The sequence below is a fragment of the Propithecus coquereli genome, unplaced genomic scaffold (genome assembly GCF_000956105.1).
Source record: "Propithecus coquereli isolate 6110/MARCELLA unplaced genomic scaffold, Pcoq_1.0 Scaffold449, whole genome shotgun sequence".
Taxonomy (NCBI): domain Eukaryota; kingdom Metazoa; phylum Chordata; class Mammalia; order Primates; family Indriidae; genus Propithecus; species Propithecus coquereli.
The window spans coordinates 1,607,231-1,622,967 of NW_012150274.1; the positions used below are offsets into that span (position 1 = coordinate 1,607,231).

The window sequence follows — 15,737 nt, forward strand, 5'->3', positions numbered from 1 at the left end:
CTCACTTCTTTGGTCTACATTTTAATTTTATATATGCTAAAAACCCACTGTATATTGCTATATTTTTTGTTTATAGTTATTTTTTAAATTGATTAAACATAACAATAGTCTTAACCTTCATCTTAAATATATCCAGAGATCTCTGTTTCTTTGTTTATGTCTAGATTCCTGTCTGGTGTTATATTACCTGTGCCTGAAGACCTTCCATTAACTTTTTTCATTTTTTTTGATGGCACAAGTCTACTGATAATGAATTCTTTCAGCTTTTGTTTGTTTGCCTTAATTTTTCAAAGATACTTTTACGGATATAGAATTCTAGGTTGACAGTTTCTGCCTCCCCGCCCACCCCAACACTTAAAGATGGCTCTCCGGTGTTGTGTGCGCAGTTTCCCATGAGAAGTGCACTGTAATTCTCATCTTTGTTCCTTCGCGTATGATGTGTCTGTTTTCTCTGGCTGCCCCCAAGATTTTCTGTTTATCTTTGGCTTTTGCTGGTTTAAAAATGATGTGCCTAAGTGTAGTGGCTTTGTTGTTTTGTTTTGCTTTTCCAGTGTTTATCCTGTGTAGGTTTTGTCTGAGCTTCTTGGGTCTTTGGTTTGATATCTACTGATTCTTAGGAAGTTCTTGGCCACTAGTGCTTTTCTTCTTCAGCCTTGTTCTTTTCTTTCTTCCTCTTCTGGGATTCTGGTTATAGAGATTAGAGGTTTGACATTGTTCCATAGTTCTTTGATGCTCTGCTCTTTTTTTCTCTCTTCATTTTAGGTATAGATTATTTTATATATTGGCCTTTTTTTCAAATCTACTAATTCTTTCTTCTTCCTTGTTGAGTATGCTTAAGTCAAAGGCATTTGTCTCTGTTACTGTGTTTTTTGATTTCTAGCATTTACATTGACTTTCTTAAAATTTCCACTCTGTAATACATTCTGGTCATCTCTGAGTCTGCTTCTGTTGATTGTTGTTTCTCTTGACAGTGGGTTCAGATTCCTCTAGACCTCAGTACCATGGATGTTTGGGACCAAATCTTTGGGGGAGGGGACTGTCCTGCTCACCATTGAATATTCACCATTTCTGGTCTCCACCCATTAGATGTTAGTTACAGCGCCTATTTGTATCAACTGTAAATGTCTCCATGTGTTGCCAAAGGCCCCTGGGAGGTTGAGGGGGCGAAATTGCCCCCAGTCGAGAGTCACTGCTCTGTCGTCACCTTGTACTGGGTCAGTGCAGTGGCGGTGACTGCTATGGGGGCGGTGGCCCCTCAGCGCTCCTGCCTCGCCCGCGGCTCTCCGCCTTTCCTGTGCGCCTCTGCGTTGGCGACACAAGGAGGGTCCTCTCCCCGTGTTCTTGTCCCCCCACGGCAGGTCACCGCTGCTTGTTACTCGGTGCTGGGCCAGCCTGGCCGTGCGGCTACCTGTCGTCCTGGAGCCCGTCCTCGGCAGGCCCTGTGCACCTGGGCAGGGAAACGCAGTCTCACGTCTGGAGTGGGTCTCCCCACTCCAACCCACGGGCATAGGAGCCTCAGTGATCTCCCTGCAGAGGGTCCTGGGCCCAGAACCATTTACAGCCGTCCACTGGGAGCAGAGGGTTTGACTGTAGCCCTGCCCTCAGCCACAGGGGGTTTTCACCTGTGCCCTAGCTTTGCTTCCCCCTCTGGCTGCTTTGTTCAGTAAGGGAGAAGGGTCCACGTGGGCTCTAAGGAGGCGTCTCTGGGTCTGAACCTGCCCCACCACGTGTGACACCCAGTGCCGACTTCCTGGGGCTGTGGCTTGTACCTGCTGTGGCGACATTCACAGCTGAGCCCGGGGGTCTGCTTTGATTGCATCTTCTCCCCTCCCCGCCCTCCCCTGTCGCCCAGGCTGGAGTGCAGTGGCATCATCACAGCTCACTGATCCTCCCGCCTCGGCCTCCCGCAGTGCTGGGCCTGTTGTATCTTTTTCCCAGCCCTAACTAGACTCCGTCGTTATTCATGTGAAGGACTCTTCCCAAAAGATCCACTTCCTGGTATCCTCCTGCCCTTCTGCCTGGAACCCGCAGTCCCCAGCTCTTCTGTGTCCGTGGCACAGAGAGCGCAGACAGGGCCACACACCTCTGTCGTCTTCACAGTCACACAAACGATGCGTGTGCGTTGTGAAACATCCAGACACTGCAGACATGCACAAACTGAGGAAATCAGTCTTTGTATTTTTTATGTCCTTCCAGACCTTTCTATGTCTATGCTACGTTGAATTTTTTACAAAGTTTTTTAACTTGTTTTTTCCTTTAAATATTGTAAACATTTTCCAAAATCAATAGCTATGGATGCTTTACGTCCACGGGTCTTGACCAGGGGTCCACAGCAGAAGCAGTTGGTGGTGTGCGTGGTGGGGTGGCGTGGGGGGTCAGGGTATACATGCCCTGTTCTATGCCTTTCGATTTTTGTTCCATAGATACGGGGTGATGCCCAGACTGTCTCGGGGAAAAATAAAAACTCCTGGATGGTTCTAATACAGTCTCCTTTGGGCATCAGTGAAGTCCTCGCTGGTTTCAGCGATCAGTAGATCAGTAATGCCACCCAGGCACGTCCTGGGGTCACTATTCTGTGGACTGACATGTTGGTTGTTTCTATCGTTCTGTTGTTGCAAATGCTGCATCTTCCTAGATACGTGTTTGTGCACTTACTCAGGCAGTCTTAAAAGAAGAAAATGCATTTGAAAGCTTTTGCGTTCATTTCTCCAAATTGCTTGCGGTAAAGCTTACACAGAGCTCAGTGTTGGTGTGTCCATTTCTACAGACCTCAGGGCCACTGGCCTGCTCTTGCAGGCCACCTGCTGAGAGGTGACATTGCACTGGGCAGAATGGGAGGAATGTCATAGGCTTTTTATGCTGCATATCTTTCATTACCAGGAAGTTCAGACATTTCATCATGTGTTTTGGGGGCCTTTGTAGTTCTTTTGTGAATTAACAATAATGAGCAGAGGCTTATTTTTCTGTTGGGCTATTTTTTGCTTCTTCTTGGCTGTTGGAGAGCTTTACGTAGCAAACCAGTAACCCTTTGTCTGGCACATTGCAGAGCACGGTAGCGTCCGGGGTGTCTCTCCCCAGAGCAGCCTCTGTGTGCCCCTGGAGGAGCACCCTCAAACTCTGGTCTTCTGGGAACCCTCCAGTGGCTACGTCCCTCAGGCAGACCCAGGAGACTCTGTTGTCTGCTTCTTGCCCTGTGTGGGGTGCTCTGGCTGCTCTGGGATATCGGGAGTCCACGGATTGGCTACCCCATCCCCCACTGCTGGCCTGGCCTGGCTGTCCTACTTGCTGTATCTCCGTTTTCCTTGCGTACCCAGCCCAGACCCACTCTCACCCTGACATTCCAGCTGGTTCTCTGGTCTGGTGCATGTGTGCCAGTTGCTCCTGGCACACTGGGTTTGGCCGTGTGACGGCCGTCTTCTGCAGACTGTGCGGAAGACAGCGGCACCCCCCGGGGTTCCCGGCTGGCCCCCAGCACTGGCGAAAGGCGTGTGCTCGGGAACCCAAGCCAGCCTCGCAAGGCTCCCTGCTCTTCCAGTCAGCTCACACTCGCTGAGCCCCTCCCATGTGTCGGGCACCTCCTAGGGCCTGGAGGGTGGGAAAGCCTCGTGGCCTCGTGGCTCTCTCACTGATCCCTGGTCTTGTCTGGTTGCAGCTGGGCCGGTGCACCAACAGCGTGGTCAAGTATGAGCTGATGCGCCCGTCCAACAAGGCGCCCCTCCTGGTGCTGTGTGAAGACCACCGGGGCCGCATGGTGAAGCACCAGTGCTGTCCTGGCTGTGGCTACTTCTGCACAGCGGTGAGAGCCCAGCCCTCCGGGGCCTCTTGTGTCCTCGGGTCACCAGCTCGCTCCCATCCTGCATCCCCCTGCTGCAGGGCAGGCCACCGACGGCGAGCCTCAACGGCGCCCACCCCGAGGTCTGCAGCACCTCCCGAACCCCTCGCCACAGCTCTCGAGGTGTCCCGCCCTAGAACTACGTCCCTCCTCATCTCCCTACTCCTGCCGGGAGCCTTCAGCCTTCCGGAGATGACGGGACCCTGGCCTGGGCCCTCTCAGCCCCCACCTCCTCGAGCGGTCGTGACCCTCTGTTGGAGTAGAGAGCGCCCTTCTCCTGAGCAGAGGCGCGCCTGCGCCCTCCTAGGCCTGGTGTTCCGTCCTCCATCAAACGTGTGCTCACCAGTGCCCCGGGGACCCTGAAAACGGGCCTCTTCCCCACGAGCACACCTGTGAGCGTCTGCTTGTCTGTGTGCGCCCACGCGGGTGAGCGTGTTGGTGGGTGCGCCTCTGCTGTGCGCACCCGTGGGTGCCTGCTGTCACGTTTACCGGCAGCTTCAGATACCGCACACGCCCTGCAGCCCCTCTGTGGACCTGGGCCAGGAGTTGCCACTCTGTGGGGGTTTCTCTTTGGATTTCACACCTTTTGTTCCCTCCCCTGTCTTCAAACATCCTTTTTTTTTGCTTCTGCTAAAAGTGCGAGAAGCTGCTTTTCTAGTTTTCTGCAAGAACGTGCTGTTCTTACTGCAGTGGGTCCCTCCTGGTGGTTCCCTGCGGCCTGAATTGCAGATGTCGTCAACCTTGGTGTTCTGTGGTTCACGTCTGTCCCTTCATCAGCCCTGCAGAATGCGGGCCTGTCCCAGGGCCCTTCTTTGGACTTTTCTTTTCGTGCAGCCTCTAGCTCAGGTAGAGGAAGGCCTTGGCCTTCCTGGGTCCCTGGGGGTGGGATGGGGCCAGTCAGGTGACCCCTGCCAGGTTCGGCTTTCGTTTCTTTTTCTTCTTGTTGTGGCAGAGGGTAACGTGCTGACATTGTAGCAAGGGTGAGGGAGGCACAGCTCACACACACACACCTGAAAACCCGATCGTCGTGCCGATGAACCACGGAAGGATTGGGCGCGGCTTTCTCTTGGCAGGACACATGGGGTGCTCTATTGTGGCTCTGTTCTTCCTTCTCACCCGCCGGAGACGGGGAGCCAGGACTGCACTCCCCCAGCCTGGCTACCGGACTCAGTCGCTCAGCCCGGCCAGACTTGAGAGGCAGCACCAGCTTAATCGTGCTTTGTCTGTTTTTTTGAATGTTAGCCCCAATTTTTAAAAAGCGATTTTCCCTCTTCTTGTTTTTAGGGTAATTTCATGGAGTGTCAACCCGAGAGCAGCATCTCTCACCGTTTCCACAAAGACTGTGCCTCGCGAGTCAACAATGCCAGCTACTGCCCCCACTGCGGGGAGGAGACCTCCAAGGCCAGAGAGGTGACGATAGCGAAGGCGGACACGACCTCCACAGTGACGCCGGTGCCCGGGCAGGACAAAGGCTCGGCCCTGGAGGGCAGGGCTGACACCACCACGGGCAGGTGCTTGACAGGGGCATGGCCACGCTGTCCAGGGGGTTGGCCTGGAGGTGGCGCCACCGTTAGTCGCTGTCGATCTCTGCTGTTGAGTCCCACAGTCTAGCTGACTGGTGCTCGCTCTGAGAGCCGGCGTGTCAGAGACACTGAAACTCACTCACTGCCACTGCACGCGGTCTCCTTCAGTTGGGACTTACAGGTTCACGTGCCTGTCTCTGAGCCAGTTTTCACACAGCCTCGCTGCAGTCCTTTCACCGCAGTCCTTGGCATTAAGGTTTGGAGGCCCTAGCTGACAGAAACAATCTAAAAGAGTTAGAAGTGTTCATATCAGACACATGTAATTGTCTTCCTAAAAGAATCCAGTAGAAACAGCTGAAACGTTTTTAGAGCTAAAAGGAGTCAGTGAGAGGATCAGGTAAGACAGAGACAGCAGAAGGCAGGTGCCTTGTTCCTCCCAGCGATACTCTGCCAGAAACTAAGACAGGGCAGGATGCACTTTCAGAGCAGCAGCAAAACCCATGAACTAACCCAGCACAAAAAGAGAAAAAAGAACTTAGATGTCACAAAAAAAACTAAATCTTCACTGATGGTCGTTTCAAAGAGACTCAGATTGTGGACATACCAAAACTAACAATCGGAAAGGTGTCTGTTCCTTCTTACTAATCTGTCAATTTAAGTAAAAACTGCTGTGGGATTTCCTTTTGTGGGGAGGGCAGTGGACTCGATAGATTGAGTGTGAAGCTCAATCTTGAGAGGAGGTTTGAGCACAGGGCCTGGAAGTCCTGGAAAAGTTGTCCTCGGTTTTGAATATCATATTTCCCAGGAAATTTGATTCTGAACCCTGACTGTTTTTTCATCCAGGGGCTGAGCAGGTAATAAGCAAATTGGCAGCTGTTGTCTTTCAGAGAAGCAGCGTACTTAGATTGGAGCAAATCATGTTTTACGCTTTCATTGGTTTCCATCGGAAGGTGGTATTCTGACCACTAGACTCAGCCTCACCGCTTTCCTCCCATGCAGCGGGGCGGGGCCACTGCTGGACGACAAGCCGCACAGCGCAGGGCCCCCAGCGCCCGAGGGCTTCGATCCGTCGGGACCCGCTGGGCTCATTCGGCCGACTCCGGGACTTTCCCAGGGACCAGGGAAGGAGACCTTGGAAAGTGCTCTGATTGCTCTCGACTCGGAAAAGTAAGAACTGGTCTGTGATTCTAGGGGCGCCTCAGGGCCTGTTGTCATCAGGACCGTGTGTCCTGCTCCATGGCATCACTGTGGCACTTCTTAGCTTTTTGATTAATGCTGTTCATCAGCACAGTCTGCGTATTTTTACACTATTTTGGGAAATTTTTGCAAGTTACTGTCCTCTTCATTGTGCTAAGAGCGAAAGTCCTCGGTGAGGCCAGGCTTGGTGAGCTCTTGGGACCTTCCCCCGGACACTCCTGCGCCTGCCTCGAGTGGCCATTCCCCAGGTCCCTCTCTTTTCTGTGCAGTGCAAGGATCAGAGGAGGCGCCCCCTTGGCTCAGCTGATAGCTCCCAGACACCACCCCCTCCTGGCCCGACTGGGGCCCACGTCCTCCTCTCCTCCAGGAGGCAGACAGACAACTACACCACGTCTCCTGGGAGGTGAAGCGTCGCGTTTAACCTGGCGCCTGGCAGAGGAATTCCAGTGTTGGCAGATGCCTCGTGCTAGGCCTCTGTCGCCCTGGACAGCCTCCTCCCTGGGGCTCCCTCTCCGTCTGTCTGCAGCCTCGTCTCTGAGCCTGTTCTCGCCCTCAGCCCCTGCTCACTGCAGGCCCCGGGCCGCTCCCCACTCCTGCCTTCTGTCCTGTGCCCCAGTTACCAACTCAGTTATCCAGTCAAGGTTTCAAAGCAAACACGCCTGTGTTCCCGGCTCCGCTGCCCAGGCGTCTTCTATACCTGCCGGAGGGGCCCCATGGGACAGCATCGTCACCCCTTGTGAGCAGGCCACATGCTCTGCCTCCCTTGACCTCATTCACCAAGCGGTGCTCGAATGCTGTGCGCAGTCTGACAGTGCGCGGCACCCTCACGTGTGACTAACTGAGGGGACGGCTGTGCATTGTGGTGGTGGTTTTACTTTTACTGTGAAACGCGTCGGGGTTGGCAGGTTTGGGGCATTTGACTTGAGGGGCTGGTGGGGAGATGCACCCGGGCCCTTCAGCCTCCAGCTCCACGCGCTGCCTCACGGAGCCCGTGCTGACGGCTGCGCTGCACTTTCCACAGGCCCAAGAAGCTTCGCTTCCACCCAAAGCAGCTGTACTTCTCCGCCAGGCAGGGGGAGCTGCAGAAGGTGCTGCTCATGCTGGGTAAGTGCCGGGCCGGGCTCGTGGGGCTGCCGTGCGGGCACTCGGAGGAGCAAAGAACCATGTCTCCCCTTTTCTCACGAGGCCAGTCTCGTTTTGTTTTTCTGTTCACGTGATTCTGCGTCCTCTGATCAGTGCAAGTAGGCTGCCCGCCGGCGTTCAGCCTTTTCAGGATTCATACGATGTTAATATTCAGTTATTCAGGGTACTAGAAATATTCTTTATGCATTTCTAATTTTTAAAAGGGAATTAAATGTGGAATAACTAAATCAAGCAGAAATGTAGATGCAAAAAACAAAACTAGTGAGTCGGGGTCCCCCTGTGACGTGCAGCGTTGATGAGAAGCAGACGTCCTCTCTGCGCTGGTCACGGCAGCAGCGCTGTGGGCAAAGCATGATTCAGTTGCGTTTAGATCTGGAGCACATTGCTGCATTTGTAATAGATAAATCCATGGATTTGGATTTCTAATACCCGAAAACATGCTTGTCAGAGCCTTCCCTGTGGGGACGGCTGTAGGTTTGGTTTCTCTGAAGTTCATCTTCTCTGGGTAGAATGGGTGATTACGAAGCCCTTTCCTCGACAGCAAATCATGAAAGAAGCTGAACAGTTTGGTGTAAAAAAAAGGGTTTATTTATGTTGACCAAAACAGCAGATTTAATCGTTTTCCTCATTCCCATGATGCTAAAGTCACCTCACTGCACGATTGGTCTCTTGGCTCACTGTCCGTTTAGGTTCCCTGGGGGTGGACACGTGTGCCAGTCATCTGTGTCTGGGCCTCGCTCTGCCCTAGGGGTTTCTGCCTCCGTGGCCTCCTCATGGGGCCTGGGCGGCCGTGGCGGGAGCGGTGGGCACAGAAGGCACAGAGACTCAGGGAGGAGCGTGCGTTGTCAGGGTGGTTCTGACTGCCGGGCCTGCCTGTCACTTCCTCGCGAAATGCACGCTTCCTGCAGACCTTCCCAGGGCCCGGCCTGGCCACAGACAGGAGAGGCGTGTGCTGGGCTTCTGCCAGCCTTTCTGACGTCCTCACGAGGCATCGTGGGCAGCATCTGAATAATTAGGAAAACCGTGTTTGTTCACAGTTGATGGGATCGACCCCAACTTCAAAATGGAGCACCAGAGCAAGCGCTCGCCCCTGCACGCCGCGGCGGAGGCCGGCCACGTGGACATCTGCCACATGCTGGTCCAGGTTCGTCCAGGCCCCTCCCAGGGCTCTTCACCTGCTCTTTTGTTTTTGTCAAAGCAAAATCGACCCAGATACATAGTTCCTAACAGTTAAAACTCACAGGTGCTGTGAGGCGGAGACAGTCAGTGTTCCTGTCCTTCCCGTCCTGCAGCCGCGGTGGGCTTCCCCCCATTTCTTCTGGCGTTTGCCACCACGCTTGAAAATAACGTGCTGCTAATGCGGCTGTTTCTTGATTTGCTTTTTTTCAGTTTTAGTTTTGTTTTCAGTTTATAGTATTGGCTGACGTCCTGCTGGGAAGGTGAGGGCGAGGCGCGCACGCCGCTTCCCTCCCCAGCTCTGGGGGGCCGTACAGCCCTTCTTAGAAGTCGCTGCTCAGAATTTGCATCACGTGACCATGCAAATACTTTCCAGCAGAGCCACATATCTGCGGTGGCGTGTTTATAGTTAACGGTCGTCTCGTGTTTTGGGTGAGTTGGCTCTGCCTCCCAAACACACGGCAGCGCGTCTGTGTCCGCGCAGATGCCGCGATCACCCTTGGGACGCCCCTTCCCCGACCCCTCTCTTGGGTTCCCTGTTTCTCAGACGCCACGTTCTGAGTCGGTGCAGTCTGACTTCTGATCCTTCACATGTGACCTTTTATTTCTGGAAGCTTCAGGAACGTTTCACCCCGTGGTAGCGCAGGTCCTCCCTGGTCCGTGGTGTTGGCTGTGACTTCTGTCGGGAGCTCCTCCGCCTGCCCAGCCTCACGCTGGCTCCTGCCGGTGGGGCGGGACCTTCTGGACCGAGTCCCGGCCACGGCCCAGCCCCCAGCTCTGGGCTCCACTTTCCAGGCGGCCTCTTCAACCTCGGGCTCCCGGCGGTTTCCTGTGCACTGCCGCCTTCCCACCCCCGGGAGCCTTTGCTGCTCTCGGGCAGTTCCCGTTCTTACAGCCTCTCGCTCTCCCCTTGTTTCTCTGAAGATAGTACGGCTGTTTTTAAGTTTTATGCCGCTCTGTTTGTTTTAGTCTGCCTTTCATATTTTACGGTTTTCCTCAAACGCCTGGTGATTTTGTTTGTTTATGTTTAAAGTACTAAAACGCCAGTGGTGAGCTCTTGGCTGGGGGGAGCTTGTCAACTGCTGGGTGACCTGCAGGTTTGGGGGTCATCTGGGGGCCCCTAAACACGGCTGTCTGAGCCCATCCGCTCAGACTGTGACCTGTCTGGACCTTTCCTGGAGCTGAGAGGAGACATTTGGGGCCGGGCCACCGGCTGTGCCACACCCCCACCTCCGCCCTCGCTGGTGCCTGGCTCACATGTCTAGTCCACTGTGGGCGTTGTGTTACTGTTTGCCTGGACCGTTTTTCATCCTTTTATTCGGACTATTTTTTCCTCCTTTTTGGATATATGTATTTTAAACATGCAGCTCTATTTTTAAAAACTCGATCTAGGCCTGGCACAGGGGCTCACGCCTGTAATCCCAGCACTTTGGGAGGCCGAGATAGGAGGATCGCCTGCGTCCAGGAATTTGAGGCTGCAGTGAGGTGTCATGACTCCACCGCACTCCAGCCTGGGCAACACGAAAGGCACAAACAAACTTGGCTTGACAGTCTTAGCATAGAAACCTTTAGTTCAGGTGTACTTCTAATTTCTAACATATTTTTGTTTGTATCTAATATCTTATAATGTTAAGGCCCCCCTACCGTTAGTCCATTTTCTGTTTCCTTTTTTTTTTGAAAATGGTCCATTGCTGGTGGCATATTTTCTGTTCCTGTAACAGAATACTTGAGACTGCGTAATTTGTAAAGAAAAGACATTTATTTCTTCAGTCCCGGAGGTTAGAAAGGCTGAGGTTGAGGGGCTGTACCTGGGGCGGCTCTCGTGCTGGGTCAGAGCCCAGGAGAGGAAGCACTTACCGCTGCTGATCTTAGAGGGGTTTTTGCTTTTGTGTGTGTTTTCTTCCTCTCAGAACCTAAGCAGTTTTGCTGCGGTTCTCCGGGGAGAGAGGTGGGATGGCTTTGTTTCTAGCTTGCCCTGACTCCGAGGGTGGTGTTCCCAGGGTTTCAGCGTTGGTGGGGGTGTCGGGCCTCGCACCCCTCGCCGGCAGGCTCTGGCAGAGCAGTCGTGGAATGGCGCAGGTGCGCCCGGCTGCGGTGCCGCCTCTTTGGGACCCTGCTCTGGGCGCCCCCTCCGGTTCCTGTCCTCACTCGAACTTTGGACTGAGGGTCCGTGCCAGCACAGGGGCACCTTCCAGAGCCGTTGCTGTATTTATCCCGCCGATTCAAGTTTTCATCGAGGGGGTCTTGCTGGAACCAGAGCTCTTGTTTGGCTCAAGTCTCCCTGTCCCACCTGGGCCCTGCCACGTGGCTATTTGAAGTTCAGATGAACACAGGTAAAGAAAAGGGGGGTGTGCCCCTCAGTCACACTAGTTGCCCCTCGAGGGGTCGGGGCCACAGCCCTGCAGCCGCATGGAGAACATCCACTCCCCCCAGGAAGCATGTCCCTGGCCTCCAACCTAGCGGCAGCCCCAGCTTTTGTGGTGCTGGGGAGAGGCTTGGCGTCGGTCCCGTGGCATCCTCAGTGCCAGGGCTGCAGCCTCCAGCCCCCTGGGCCCCGGCTTCAACCCACAGGCTTGGCCACGTTCTCCCACCCTCCCGAGTCAGGCGCTGGGGCCCTCTGCCAGCTCTGGGGTGTCCCATCAGCAGTCCTGCCCCACGCTCGCCACTGTGTCCGGACTCCCTGGTAGCGCCCAGTGAGGCTGCGCTCTCGTCGGAGACGTTGCCACGGACTCTCATGTTTCCGTCCGTCTGCTTTTCCCTCATCTCTCAACTGTTTTTTAGAAGTTCCTTTGCTGTTATCTCCCACCACCACCGCCAAGACCACGTGGGGTCCAGTCTTTATTCCCAAACCCCTTTCCCCCAAAAGGTGCTGCCTCTTCCAAGACAGTTGAGAGAGGGCAGGACAGGACCCCGTCAGGCTTCCCTCCCCCAGCCCGGAGCCAGGGAGCGGGTGACAGGTGGGAGGGACGGGCCGATGGGCGGGCGATGGCCTGTGAAGGTGGGCCTGGAGGAGCTGCTCTAGGCCGAGCCCTGCTTCTCCGTCCTTGCCTCGTGCATGGTGGCAGGGACGTGATCGACGGCCAGGGTCCTGCCCTGCTAGGCCACACTGCGTGTGGAGTGGTCCAGCAGACGTCGTGGGCGTCCAGCAAGGCCGCAGACACCCTCCTCGCCTCGGTGCCCACCAGCAGGCCCGCGGGGTTGGGGGGCGGCAGCTCCATGCAGGAGCCTCACCGCCGTGCCGGGAGAGCAGCCAGCCCGGGGCAGGGGCAGTCATGGAGACTTTCGTTGGGGCACGCCCTGGAAGGAGGCTTCCAGATCCCAGAGCAGCCTCGAGGGCCGTCGGGTTTCAGGCCCCCTAGTCTGGGCTGGTGGAAGGTGGATACCTGAGATGGGAGCTGCGTGGTGCCAAGGGCACGACCACACTGGGGGCATAGATGGGCAAGTAGGTGGGCAGCTGCCCCCAAAGGGGGCCCTGTGTCCCCCATCGGACGGCCCCCAGGAACTGGGGTGTCCTGCAGTAAGTGGAGGGGCCAGGCTCTGAGCTCGGGGGAGAGGGTATGGGCCCAATGGCTCCCCCCCGGGAAGTCTTCCCTCCGCTCCCGTGGGCCCAGGGAGGGGCGGACGGGCCACGGAGGCTTTCAGAGGAGGGCAGGGTGGAGCAGGCGCCGCTCCTCTCCACTCTCCCTGCGTCCATCAGCCTGGGCTGGGGGGAGTCCCCCCCGCCGGCCCCTTAGCAGGGACTTGACGCCGAAGCCCTCGCAGGGGCTGCACACGCAGCACGTAGCGGCCCAGGTCCTTGGCGGAGGCTCCACGCGCCCCTGTTCTGCCGGCACCTGCACGGGGCCGTGTGCTGTGGCCGTGGCGCCTCTGCGGGGTCAGGCTCACGTCGACCGCCCAGAGTCTGCCCTTGGCCTGGGCTTTGCAGGTCCCTGGGCACCTGGGGTAGGGGCAGACTTGGGTGGGGCCGCCGACCCCCAGATGCTCAGGACCTCTGTGCCCACCCTGCCCCCCAGGTCCCAACCCTTGCCCTGCCCCACCTTACGGAAGCATCTGTTGGAGGAGAGGGTGGATGGGGACGGAGTCTTTCCCGCCCTCGTGGTCGTCCCTGAAGAAGGGGAGCTCGGCCTGGCCTGACGGATGACCTGGGCCAGCTTCAGCCTGTGTCACCAAGGTGGTGGTGGCCAAGTGGGTGGGGGGCTTACCACACCACAGGTCTCTCCCCTTCCTTTTGGGGGCTGGGAGGGCAACTCTGCCTCTGGACCCCAGCAGGGAAGGCAGCTGGCAGGGCCAGGCCTGGCGTGGGGCGCAGGGCAGGGGTGGCGAGTCCAGAAGCTGAGCCCTCACCTCTCGCATTGAAAGCACTGGCCCGCCATCTGCGCATGTGCTGGGCATGTGCAAGCGCAAAGCAGAAGGCGCGTTTTCTGCGAGTCGCAGAGCCTTGACGGGAGGGGTGGGGCGCCTGCTGTACTGGCCCCCCTGGAGACCCAGGACATGGCCACGCTGGGGCACTCCGCTCTGGGGTGCGTGGCAGGTGGGCTTCTGCATCTGGGCAGGGCCCTGGTTGGAGGCCGCCTAACTTGCCTGCTGACGAGGGCCAGGACAGGGGAGGCCGGTCTCTCTGCTGAGAAATCCCATCAGTCGCCTGGGATCTCTCGGTTTGATTCTCTCTTCCCTGTACTCCTCTCTGTGTTCTGAAGATCTTGGAGATTTTTCGACTTTGTCTCTGAGCCCTCATTATGTTTTCGGGGTGGTGGTCAGTTTCTCCTGGTTGTTGGGGCTCTGGGTTGCTGTGTGGAGCGAGCCGCTGGCAGCTCCGAGTTCGGGTGGGCACCCGAGCGCTGGCTGCTGGTCTCCCCACACCCTTGCGCTTAGGGAAGGACCCCCAGCCCTCGCTCAGCTTCTGCTCAGGGTCACCAGCATGTGGCCCTGCCCCCGGGCATCCGCAGCCGGTGCCCTGGACCTTCCTCACCGTCCGGCCTGGCCCCGCTGTTGTGGTGGCGCCTCTGCTCCGAATTGCGTGCTCAGCGTGCAGGCCGGGCCCGACCCCCTGCAGTTGTCCTGCTGCGCAGCACCGCGTGGGCTGTACTCTGCTTCATCTTGTGTTTTCATTCTCTTGCTAAAATTAGCTTCCGTAGAATTCAGCTTTACTTTCCTTAGCTTTCCTTTGCCCTCAGATCTGGCAGCCGGACCCTGGCTCTGAACTTCTGTGTTTGCAGCCAACCATGTGTCCTGCCCCCGATGTCTACACTCCGTGCCCGTGTCTTTGATCTCCCTGTGCACCTGCGGTTCTGTCCCGTGGAGCACAACTCTTGTCCCTTGCAGAGCCCTGAGAATCTTTTTTCTTTTCTTTTCTCTTTCTTTTTTTAAGAGACAAGGTCTTGCTCTGTTGCCCAGGCTAAAGTGCTGTGGCGTCATCACAGCTCACTGCAGCCCCAAACTCCTGGGCCTCCCTGATAGCTGGGACCGCGGGCACCACCATGCCTGACTGATTTTTCTTCTTTTAGTAGAGATGGGCTCTCACTGTGTTGCTCAGGCTGGTCTCAAACTCCCGGCCTCAAGTGATCCTCCTGCCTCGGCCTCCCAGAGTGCTGGGATCACAGGCCTGAGCCACTGCGCCCAGCCCCCCTGAGAACCTTAACCCACTTTCTTAGCCTTTATGAATTACACCTGGTTTCCCACATATACACACATACACACCACTTTTTAAAAATTTCTTACTTAATTGTGCTACTTTTGTTTTTTAATTGCTAATAGTAAAATCAGTACTATTTTCAATCTTTATTCATAGCATTTATTTTATATGCTAACTACTAGCTCTTAGTATATTAGTCTGAGAAGTTAGACAATTTTTCCCCCTGTAGAGAAGAGGTTTCAACTGCCAAACAGCTGATTTCCTTTTAGCACACAACCAATTTTAAAGTTCGGGGCTCCTTAAGTTTCACACAAACAAAAATTTACGTATACCTGCTAGTCTTTCAAGTTTCTCACTTTATTGGAAAAACTGGAATTGCTCCAAAGTACTTACTACTAGAAATTAGTTTTGGTTCTGCTCATTTTGCAAGCACCGAGACAGCTGGAGAAGGCGGCAACAGAGCCCATGGGCTGGGTCAGCACCCGCCTCGCTGAGGCCCTCATCCCCTCTGCTCCGCCTGCTGTGGAAGGGGGTTGTTGTCTGTCTCTCTCCTGAAGGTGCTGTCACTGCTGTGCGGTAAACATTTTCTGTCAAATTAATCTAGCAGTGAAATGAAATCTCGCAAAAATATTCTGCTTGAACTAAGAGCTTGATCATAACAGAAAAATTAAGTTTTTCAGTACATTTTTGGAAGACTCAGACATAGTTGATCAGTAAAGTGATTTTAACGTAGCTGTCTTTCAAATGTGGACGAGTGTAAGTCATTTCCTCACCAGGCGGGGGCTGCAGTAGGAGCCTCCCACACACCTGAACTGTCCTTCCATTAGGCGGGCGCTAATATCGACACCTGCTCGGAGGACCAGAGGACCCCACTGATGGAGGCAGCAGAAAACAACCACTTGGATGCTGTGAAGTACCTCATTAAGGCTGGGGCGCAGGTGGACCCTAAGGTAGGCGCCTGTCAGAGTCCTGTGTGTGCGCGTTTCTCAGAGGTGTGAGCAGGGGCCGCTCCCTAGGGAGCAACCTCAGGAGTTGTCGGCCTCTGCACGCCACTCAGCTGTCCAGAAGTAGTTTCTTGGCCTCACTTGGTCACCTGGTTTGTTAGTGAAGCCGTGAGTGAGCACTGGATCCGCAGTGCCTGGCAGTGGACAGATCCGCCTAGAAGGGGTCTGCGGTGCGGGAGCCTGTGGCTTCCTTCCTTGGTACACTCTCCTCTGTCTTCCGCCAGGGAGAC

The 15,737-nt window shown here is 55.4% G+C and overlaps 1 protein-coding gene across 2 annotated transcripts in view; it reads left to right on the top strand.

Annotated features, from left to right (window-relative positions):
* Positions 1 to 15,737, top strand: part of EHMT1 (euchromatic histone-lysine N-methyltransferase 1) — a 226,780-nt gene that overhangs the window by 177,380 nt on the left and 33,663 nt on the right. For both annotated transcript variants that reach the window (XM_012654816.1, XM_012654817.1), the window contains 6 exons: positions 3,653 to 3,796; positions 5,117 to 5,343; positions 6,355 to 6,522; positions 7,574 to 7,656; positions 8,733 to 8,839; positions 15,331 to 15,453. In XM_012654816.1, coding sequence (XP_012510270.1) covers positions 3,653 to 3,796; positions 5,117 to 5,343; positions 6,355 to 6,522; positions 7,574 to 7,656; positions 8,733 to 8,839; positions 15,331 to 15,453 — 852 coding nt within the window. The remainder of the gene's footprint in view (positions 1 to 3,652; positions 3,797 to 5,116; positions 5,344 to 6,354; positions 6,523 to 7,573; positions 7,657 to 8,732; positions 8,840 to 15,330; positions 15,454 to 15,737) is intronic.